Consider the following 10535-nt stretch of genomic DNA (forward strand, 5'->3'; position numbering starts at 1 on the left):
AAGGAGGACATTTTAAATATCTTAGTCACTTAACTAAACAAAAGAAAGGCCTTTGTGATTTAGGGGTAGTTAGAAAGGTTATAAAATAAGGGGGCTCCGGGATAATCCCATCTCAGACAACTGGGCCTTGGGAGAACAAATGCATGGAAGATAGGAAGTCACAACAGCATGACAACAGCCTTGAAGGACGCCGTTTCCGTGATCCTAGGACTGAGTTTGCGCAGAAGCAAAGGTCACTCAGCGAACCCAGTGAAGACTACGAGCCTTCATCTGAAGACCCCCAAAGACCACCTGAAGACCACCACGGGAGACGACTGCGCATGCGGATCGGACATTTGCATATGTTAATAAGTTCCAGGAAATCTCATGTTTATGTAAATGATTTCTCGGGAATCCTGTGAATATGTAGGATTTTATAGTATATAATCTCTGAAAGTCTACCAGATCGGTGGAGCACTCATGGTGGAGAATCCCCAGTGCTGCCCAGCGCTGCAATAAAGGATACCTGCTTAACAGTGACTTCGTTGCTGTTGAGTTGCATTGCAGGGACTCTCTGAATGCCCTGTTTCTCCCTTGGGGGGATTCGGACTGTGAGAAGCATCCGTGAATTTTTGTATCACTACAGATTATTTGAGTGGTGTGTGTAACATAACACAAAAAAAAAAAAAAAAAAAAGGATAATACAAAAAAAGGAAAAATAGTGATTGTTTCTGTGCTTTAGATTGTAGCATAATAAAATTCTTTAAAATGTCAGTGTACTTACAAAGAATGGTCAATAACTATGAATTTTCTAGCTAGCAAGAAGTTCAGTTTGTTACCCCAACTGATTAGTTTTCGGGGGGAATTTTTTTGCTTCTTTTTCTAAGTTTTACATCCCCTCCGCAGGCCCTGGCAGGGAAGCCGTGCTCCCGGGAAACCATGCCGGCCTGCTCGGCTGAGCCAGCGCCCGGCCTCCCTCCCCGGGAGCCTCCTCGCCTCCTGCCTCGCCATGGAGAAGGGCAGAGGCTCCCTCCCGCCTCCCGCCCCCACCCCTCCTCTTCCTCCCAAGCTGAGCTTCAAAGGGGAGACAGCACAGGGCCCCTCGCCCTGGGGCCGGGGCGGCGCAGGGAAAGGCGGAGCGGAGGAGCCGGCAGGGACGAACGGGGGCGGGGGGCGGCCCCGCCACCGCCCCCCGCCGGCCCCCGGGGCGGTGCCGCTGCCGCTGTGGCGCGCTGGGTAGCGGCGGGACGGGACGGGGCTAGGATGGGAAGGGCGCTGGTGGAGCTGTTTTACGATGTGGTTTCCCCTTACTCCTGGCTGGGGTTTGAGGTGAGGAGGAGGGCGGGCGGAAGGAGGCCATTCCCGGGGCGCCCCGCCGTTCTCCCGCCGCCCGGGCCTCCGCCGCTGGCCGCGGGCCTGCGGGGCCCGGGCCGTCCCTCCCGCCGCTGCCTCTCCTTCAGGAGGCGGCTGAAGGGCAGCTCGCCCGGCCGGGTGGCGGTGCCTTCCCGCCGCGCTGCAGGCAGCGCCCGTCCCTCCTTGTGTTTAGGATTTGGGTTTATCTCACTGGCGCGGCCTGTTTCGGTTCCTTCCTCAGCTGTGGAAAGCCAGGGACCCTGAGGAAGCCTCTCAGCCGCGGCCCGTGCGTATTTGGGAGCTATCGCTGAACAGTTTGCTTCAGGGATAGTTCTGATGCTTAAGTGCAAGTGGCCACTTATGAGCTTGATCTTTTCGTTATTGACCCCTGCTTAGACTTGAATAATCATAATATGAATGTGGTCCTTTCAGTTTTTCTGAGGTCAGGGTTCTCTGGCAGCATCCAGCTTTCAGGACTATCACTAATATAACAGAACAGGATCTACCTGCTGTGTCTATTTAATGCCCTAGCTTATTTCCTAGCTGCACACAGCTCTACAGACATCTCTTCCGACTGTTAATTCATCACTACCTTTTTTTATGTCGCAGGTGCTCTGCCGGTACCAGCACATCTGGAACATTGATCTGCGCTTTCGTCCAGCTTTCCTTGGTGGCATAATGCAAGCAACTGGTAGGCAATGTGGGAAGATTAGCTCTGTAGGGAAATACCGTCTTTGCTGGTAGGACACTAGTGGGCAAGCGCTTAGTGAGTGCAGAGCCCACAGAGCCAGCTTTAAGCTAAGTTTTGGCACCAATAACAAATTAGCTATAGGATTGTGGAGCGCAGTAGTGACTGAGAAATCAGCAAGGAATTTCATATTGTGCAACTCCACAGCCACTGTTTGTGGCACATACAGTCTATGCCAAAGTTCATCAGTTCTGAAATAGGATAATAATAATTTGATACAGAATGTTTTCCTAAAAGTTTTCTGTTGATTTCAAACCAGAATTAATTTGTGGAACACTTGCAGTTTGTAATATGCATGAAATATCCAAGTATGCCATAAAATAGTACTTGTGGCCTTATTAGAACAAGTTAATCACTTAGACTTACAACTCATAAATCATGAAATTAAGAAGTCTCTACATTTATTTACTGATGCATTAGTAGTTGTTTAGCTTAAAAGTCATGGGTCCAAATCAATATAAATCCCTGCTAGGACATTTGTACCTTGGTTTAAAACTGATTCTGCTAACTTAAAGGGTTGATCTGTGCAAAACCAAGATAAATCATGTTTACATCCTAGCATTATCTTTGGAAAAGCTGTGTATGCTTCAGTAAGCCAATATGAAATTATACTCTGCCTTAGGCACATGCGTGGGTGAGGTCTAATTTGTCCAGTTTTGTTTTGTCCAGTGTTATAATGAAGTTGAGAATCTCAACAGACCTTTTTCTGAAAGGTAACAAGCCCCCAGCAATGTTGCCAAAGCGTGGAGAATACATGCTGAAGGATTTAAAAAGGATGGCAAAATACTACCAAGTGCCTGTACAAATTTCAGAAAATGACTTCCAACGTATCCTGGGTACAAGTAAGTCAGAGGCTTAGCTTAGCTGGTGTCTTTCCATGATCTAGCACTTCTGGTTCAAGTTCTCCCTAACGGTAAAGGTGAAGATTTAATTCCCTGTCCGCAGCCTCCTCCTGTATCTGTGAGCAATATGAAGTATGTGCATTTGTAACCATAAAAGGAACTTCTGGAGAAATATACTTGTGAATGATATGAGCATGGAAGATACTGTGAATCAACATAAGCTTTGCTGTTGGGTGACCGTTACAGAGCAAATCGCGCTGTTCTTAGGGAGCGCTTTTGCAGACCGTATCTGCTCCTGATCCTGTGCCTTGTTTCAGTATGTTTCTCTGTCTCCCCACTAATCCCAGGCACTCTTGGGGCCATGCGCTTTATCACAGCCATTGATATGACACAACCACAATACTTGGAACCCTTATCCAGGGAGTTCTGGATGCGTTTTTGGTCACAGGTCAGTATTTTGTGAAGCCAAGGTCTTGACCCTGTCTCTGTCACCCTTCCTGTCCTACTTCGTTCAAATGTGGAATTCGAGCAAGAGAAAGGAAATGTCTTTTAACGAAAAGTCATAGCAGGAAACTTAGGGTCCTAGTGGTACAGAAGCCATTACAAGAAAAGAACTAGCTTATAGACAGCTTAATTTGCCTTCTTTTATGTATGTATGGTGAGTCGTCTTTTATTTACTTATGGGCTGAGTGGATCAGTAGTTCATATCAGAAAGCACTTAATAACCTTCCCAGATTAGGTGACTTAAAAGTTTTTCTGAGGAAATTTCCCCAGCAACTACTATTGCTTTTATTTCTATTTTCTTAGAAAACTTGCTTTCAAGTCCAGAGCTGAGCTTTTGTTCTTAAATACTGAATACTTATTTTATTCTTTTGCCAGCGTGAAGATATCAGTCAGCCGGAGAATATGTTGGCTGTAAGTGTCTCCTTTTTGTTGGTGCTTCTACATTTCTGATACAGAATCTTATTGATGGCTCGGATGAGTAATAGACCTGAAGACAGCTTAGTCAAATAATGACTTGGAGTTTTGAAAAATTTCAGATAGAAAAAAGTGGATTTCATTTCCCTAGCAGCTCTGTTTGGAATGATTTTTGGGTTTTTTGGTCATGCTTTGAATGGCACTCAGAACCAGAATCTCCTTTTTTGTTAAGTCATGTGGTGAGATACCCAGGATGGACAATGAATTTTCTGTTAATACTGTTTTATTAACAGTAGTGAAAGTATGAAGAGTGTCTCCAGCATGCATTGAGGTTTTGCTGCTATATGAAATCTTCAGGGGAAATGCAAGACTTTGGGGAAGCTGACTTCCCTTGGAGAGGTGGAGCCAGGCTTTACTATGAAGTTCAGTGCTGTATTGCCCTTTTACATGCTTAGAAATTGTGCTCTTCTTATGTATTTTCTTTTGCTGTTTATAGATTTTGTTTATTACAGTAAAAGCTGTAATGGCATGTAAGTTAGTATACCATGAGATCCTCTTTAAGGGCTCTCATTTCTACATTATTTTATTTTTTAAGTTCTTGGAATATGAAAAATAGAGAGGAATTGTCCATGACTAGTCTCTCCTATCCAACATCCCTATTGGAAACCTGAAACTTGCAGCCTTGCTGTTTCCCCAGCGTCTAGTCCTTGCACTTCAGCTTCATCTTAGTGTACCTTTCTTACCAGAATTTCAGCAGAGGTTTGCATTTTGCCTTTTCAAGAGGCAAGATTTGAAGGATATAATTAAACTGCGGTGCATTAACCCTCGTAGGCAACTAAGCACCACAGAGGCGCTTGCTCACTTCCCCCCGCTGCCCAGCGGGACAAGGGAAGAGGAAAAGAAGAATAAAAGCAAGAAAACTTGTGGGTCGAGACAAAATTGCTTAATAAGCAAAGGAGAAGCCTTGTTGTGTCCTCTCCCAACCTCTTGCGCGCCCCCAGTCTAATCACGGGCAGGGAGGGCAGGGCGGAGAGTGAGAAACAGAGAAGGCCTTGACACTGTTCAACAATAACTAAAACATTAGTGTGTTATCAGCATTGGTTTGGTGACAGATATAAAACACAGAACCATAGGAGCTGCTGTGAAGAAAATTAACTCCATCCCAGCCAGACCCAGTACATAAATATATACAGAAAGTCCTCACATAGTCTCTGAATCTATCATCATTTAAATAAAGCAAGGACATGCAGAACTTCAGAGAAACAAACTTCATACCCAAAAAGATCTCTATGTCATTTAGTCACTGAGTATCCCCCTATGTTCAGCAAGGCTGAGAGGTCAGCGTCTCCTTGTTCGCTGGTGTCTGTCTTCATTCACCCCTGCAGCAAGTAGTAGACTTCCCTCTCTTCTGGAAATACGCCATCCAAAGGTTGGTGAGGGGTCCCAACCCTTTCCTCTGAGTCTTTATAGCTGAATTTATTTTGCACATCAATTAGAAAAAATTCATGTTGTTTACTAGATACAGTTCCTTAGTATTCTTTTACTTCTTTTAGTCAGCAGTAACTTCACATAAATTACTAGAGAAGCAATGTATAGTCTTTGAATCCTGCCCCAGTCCGCTTAAATACCCCTTCTGCCCTAGCATGGTGAGGACCACAAATACGTCTCTGTGTAAATATTGCAGTCTAAACACTGTGGCTACCAAGCATACACAGCATTTTGTCCTACTCCAGTGCTACGCTTGTTTTATCTCCTGTTCAAGCAGAGTCAAAAAGAGCTCCTAATCTCCCTGATGTGGCAGGAGGAGAAGGTAGAAGAAAATGTGGATGCTAAATGAAAAAGTGATTGAGAGAAAGAAAGAAAAAAATCATTAACACCTGCATGTGCAGGATTACTGGTCCATGTGCAATGCTGTAAGCATTTTTTAATTTTTTTAAAAGAAAAAGGCATGTAATTCAGGTAGATGGCATGGAACTTCACATTTTTTGTGAAATACCTTATTAAAATAGGTACTTGTAACTTTGATGTTACCCAATGAACATTGGACCTTTACCTTTGGCCACCTTATCACATTCCTGCGTGGCAGAGGCACAGAGGAGGCTAAAAAGATACAGCAATAACACTAGCAACAGTTTAATCTCTGTGAGCTACAGTCTCTCTCATGCAGTATCGCTTATACATCCTAGGCAGCCCCGTTTGTCATCCCAACTGTTTTTGTCTTGGCAGGCTTGTACAGTAAGATTTTCAGAACAACTCTTTTTTTTTTGTTACGTTATCTGATAAGTCATTGGATTAGAGGTTAAACTTAGTTTTGTTTTTCTTTTTTTCTTTCTGTTTAGGAACTCCTGAAAAAAAGTGCAGCTTTGGGGCTCGGAAGTTTAAAATATCCCTTGTACTTTGAGAGTTGATAAATGATAAATGGGTTGGGAATACAGGAAGACAAGTTGTGCAAGAAGTGCTTCAAGGGGATTTTCTAATTTTTTTGGTAACAGACGTTGGGTGATGATACTGAAGATTGAATCAATTAGACCATAGTAGGAATTAGAATATTTAGTATTAGAGTACTCTTAATTATATCATCTTTTCTCAGGTTGCCAAACAGGCTGGGCTATCATCAGAGCTCGCCCAGAAGCTACTTGAAATGATTTCATCCCCTGCAGTGAAGAACCGACTGAAAGAGACAACAGAGGAAGCAATAAAATACGGGGTGAGATGCTTACTATGCCATTTGGCATCACAGCTATGCATTCCTTCCCTGTTAAGAACACTGGGAAGCAAGGAACAAGGAAGGTGATGATTAGAAAGCACTACATAGACCATCTCTCTTAGGTGGTCTTTGCTTTTTGAACATGTGAAAGCTAACTCGTTGTTGTTGGTAGTTATCTCATTGTCATCTGGGAAACCAAGGTTGACCCATTCAGCTCATTCCAGCTGGACAGCAAGGATGGGGAGCTACAGGACCAGTCCTAAGGGATACCATTTATTGCTACTTGACATAAAACTGTGAATTTATCAGGCTGCTTTTTTTGCTCCTTCAAAAGGGGCACACAGGCTCTGGAGAGTCCCCTGCTTTCTGATGGCTCCAGTAGACTCGTCTTTAAGAATGAAGAAGGTGAAAAGAAGGGGAGGAAAAAAAGTCAAAGTTTTTGCTTTTTATTCCTGAAGATTGATCATGTGTCTGCAAAAATTTCTCTCATTATAACATTCTCTGTTTCATCTCCGTGGTGTCAATAGGCATTTGGGATGCCTGCTGTTGTCGCACATTTTAATGGGGAACCTCATCTCTTTTTTGGCTCTGATCGTTTAGAGCTGCTAGGCAGCGTTATAGGTGAGTGTACCTAATAACATCCCTTCTGGTTTTGTGCTTTCACCCTCTTTTAATGAAATACGTAACACAGCTAAATAAAACACTCTTAAGGTCTTTCAAATATTAAATAATGTTGGGTATCCTTCTCATGGGATGGAACTGCTGAATGTATCTCGGTACAGTTAGAGTGACCAAAGATGTGTAGTCCTTTTCCAAACTAGAAGTAACTTGCATTCTCCATCCTCTCTTGGTACGTCTTAAGGCTTTGTGCTCCACATGCCATTCTCAAATTACTACTGAAACGCTTTAGTTTTCAAAATGTTCATATTTAACCTTTTGGGAATGGTCATTAGGTCTTGGCTAAGATTAAGACTACGGCTGATACTGCTTTTATTTTTTTTTTTTCGTAGTTTTAACATTTTCATTTTCTATCTGTTCCTTCTTAATAAAAAGCACATTACCACAGCTGCCCAATCCATAACTTGTAATTACCTAACTACACAAGATTTTAACAGAAATTCATATATTGACCATCCTTCTTTTCATTTTTCTATTAACAGAACACAAACTTTAAATTTTTAAAGAGAATTGGAATAGATTGTGATAACTAATAAAACTCAGTCACCTGCTTTTATGTGCATTAGAGGGCATTTGGCTACTGATCTCAAGATTTGGCTCTTAAGAGAGTCTGTCACTAGAAGGACTTAGCACATAATTAGCTCTCATGCATTTGTTGAAAAATTTCAGCAGAAAATCTTAATTAATGAAATTAAATTAATCATAGGCTTAAACAGAAGGGAATTTTTTTGAGGTTTATTTTCTTTTCTGGATGGGTTTCTGATTCTATAAAAATATTCTTGATGAAAAGGAGAGTGAGGAAGACGAATACCCAACACCCCTCCGATAGTCACTAATCCTATTTGGAATGTCATGGCCTGGTTTCTAGTCTCAACTCCAAGGACTTCCACAGATTCTCCTTTTGTTTCTCTGACTCCCCAGCCTTCCCCCCTTTTTCTCTTCCTTACCCCCAGCCCCTCAAAAAAGGAGTCCTGAGAAGAATTGGCTTCACCCTCATGCCACAGACCTGCAGAACCTCTCATCTGCGGCAGAGGAAAATAATTCTGTACAGCTTCAGTTGTGACTAGAAGAGAGAAGGATTTATGGCGCTGGCTGAAGCATGCCAAACAAGATATAAATCTGTATTCCATCATCAGTAGTTACCCTTCCAAAGAGGAGTAGGAACAGTCATCCTACTGCAGAAATATGACTGGTCAATCACTTCTGTGTATTAAACTTTAACTTTCTCTTTTGTGCTGCTTTGTCTTGCAGGTGAAAAATGGCTGGGACCAGTTCCATCAGTTCCAAGCCCCAAGATGTGAAAAGTCCTGGAGAAATATATAAGAGTAAAAATATATATGTACATGGTCAATCTTCAGTGATTATCTGAATGTACCCAATTTTATGGAGAGATGGCTTTCTCATCCTTAATAGCTAACTTTATGGCTCAGTCTCATCTCTAATTACGAAGAAGTTCAAGGTTTGCCAGTATTACCAGTCTGGTGAGGTCTTCACAAATACAAATGTGCCTCTTTTCTTTCAAAAGATAAATGATTAACTTTAAAGATTAAACATTAAATATTTAACTTCTTGCAGATTAAACATTCTGCTTTCCTGATTAGTTCTCTTTCTCTTACCCTAAAAGCATGAGGATTAAACTATTGTTATGGGACTGTGATCTCTGGATTTCTCGTATCTTCCTGCTTGTCCTTTAGAAACGCACACGCATACAGCCTAAGAGAAGCTGACCACGTTCTCCTTTTATTTTAAGTCCAAGATACTACATAGATGCTAGAAGCACAGGACAAGGTATTCACGCTTCCTTTTACTCTGCAGCACGGCGATTGGAGGGGACAGGAGAGAGGAGAGTGGAAGAGAGAGGGACAATTCAAGCCCAAAGGAAAACCTGGGGAACCAATCAAGTATTTCCACAGGAACCACCCCCCTGCTGGACAGTATTTTATACACCTTGCTGACTGACATTTGAGGAGGCCACCACACCCAGGCATTCTCAAGCACCAACCCCAGACCTTGCAGGGGTTTTTAATTAATGCCAGTTTTACACTACTGTCTTTGGTGGACAATGGTCGTTTTGCTTCCTTAAGGATGGCCTAACTGCTGCCTATCTAAAGGTGATTTGGATATGGCTAGGAGGGACTTCCCATCCTATAGTCTGCAGAGGCAAAGATATGCAAACAATAAAATTAAAACCAAAACACTTGATTTTTCAGTCTCATTTCCCATTATAGTAAGAAATTTCACACTGAAATAGTTTGAACCTGGCCCTGTATTGGCTGAATTGGAATAACACACTCGAATTAATTTGATTTGTATGAGGCTTGATTTCTCAATGACTGCTGGCTGGCTGACACATCACTGAAGGAAGCAGAACTAGCAGCAGCTGGAATTCTGTTTTTTGTCTCTTTCTGAACTTTCAGGTAAAGCATATTCATGCTTGTTCACTTGAACAACAAATCCTGGAACAAAGCGTCAGAAAAAAAAATCTGTATCCTTCATGTTCTTACAGCTGTAAGTGTTGTGGGAGTATCGTTTGTTCCCCCATCCACCATTTTTCCTTCTTAGACCTCTTTCAGCTCTTCAGAAAATATCCTATAATTTGAGGACTCCTTCCTCCTTTCCACCAGTGCACCCAATCCAGCCTGGAATTTAAGGAAATCTTTGTGAGATATAAGAGGCTACATTCATTTAGGAGTTAGAATGACAGGGAAGTTATCATGTATGTGGGTGCCATAGGTCTCTTTTGAGTCCCTTGAAGCCATGTTAAAGAAATTTTTTACCATTTCTCCCCCCCCCCCCCCCCCCCCGAAATTTGCTAGTCTCCAATTTGTGCTATCATCAAACTGATTCTGAGGTTGTGATAAAAATAGAATAAAATATCACTTTCAGCCTGGTCACCCCAGTGACCTGGGGCCACTGCCATAGACCGTGCTGTCTCAGAAATGGGTAAAATGGGAGCTCGTGAACTCTGGTGGGAAGGTGGAGCGAATGCAAGGACCATCTTGAAATATCCTCATGGTGAAAGCCAGGGTCTCGTGAAACTTTGTCTTTTGAACCATCTTGACTGAAAAAACCCAGCCTTTGTGACAGAACGTTGTTGATTTGGCAGATGGACCAAATGAGATGGATCTTATAGACTGCTATGTATTTCCCAAAATGATCTTAATGGCCTTTAGACCTACTTGAAATCAGTGGAAATGAAATGCTCGAAGCCTTAGGTACTAAAAGAGCACTTAAACACTACTGAGATAAGGAAAATCCAAACTCAGGATTGCTTATTGGCTGTGATAAGCACTAGTAAGTGGTTACAGCC

At 42.5% G+C, this 10535-nt stretch overlaps 1 protein-coding gene across 1 annotated transcript; it reads left to right on the forward strand.

Moving 5' to 3' along the window:
• The first annotated feature begins 1224 nt into the window (after positions 1–1224).
• Positions 1225–9460, forward strand: GSTK1 (glutathione S-transferase kappa 1). The gene is made up of 8 exons (XM_082333269.1): positions 1225–1308; positions 1942–2023; positions 2794–2922; positions 3270–3370; positions 3802–3837; positions 6431–6547; positions 7075–7168; positions 8477–9460. Exons 1-8 carry the CDS (start codon positions 1243–1245, stop codon positions 8524–8526), a joined length of 675 nt encoding a protein of 224 aa, XP_082189395.1. The 5' UTR covers positions 1225–1242; the 3' UTR covers positions 8527–9460.
• The last annotated feature ends 1075 nt before the right edge of the window (positions 9461–10535 follow it).

The sequence above is a fragment of the Platalea leucorodia genome, assembly GCF_965183815.1.
Source record: "Platalea leucorodia genome assembly, chromosome: 2".
Lineage (NCBI taxonomy): Eukaryota > Metazoa > Chordata > Aves > Pelecaniformes > Threskiornithidae > Platalea > Platalea leucorodia.

Bases quoted from the DNA above. Each gene is read 5' to 3' on its own strand.
- GSTK1 (XM_082333269.1), top strand. From the start codon at position 1,243: ATGGGAAGGGCGCTGGTGGAGCTGTTTTACGATGTGGTTTCCCCTTAC. The intron at 3,838-6,430 runs GTAAGTGTCTCC...ATCTTTTCTCAG, and splicing joins AGCCGGAGAATATGTTGGCT to GTTGCCAAACAGGCTGGGCT. The intron at 7,169-8,476 runs GTGAGTGTACCT...TTTGTCTTGCAG, and splicing joins GCTGCTAGGCAGCGTTATAG to GTGAAAAATGGCTGGGACCA.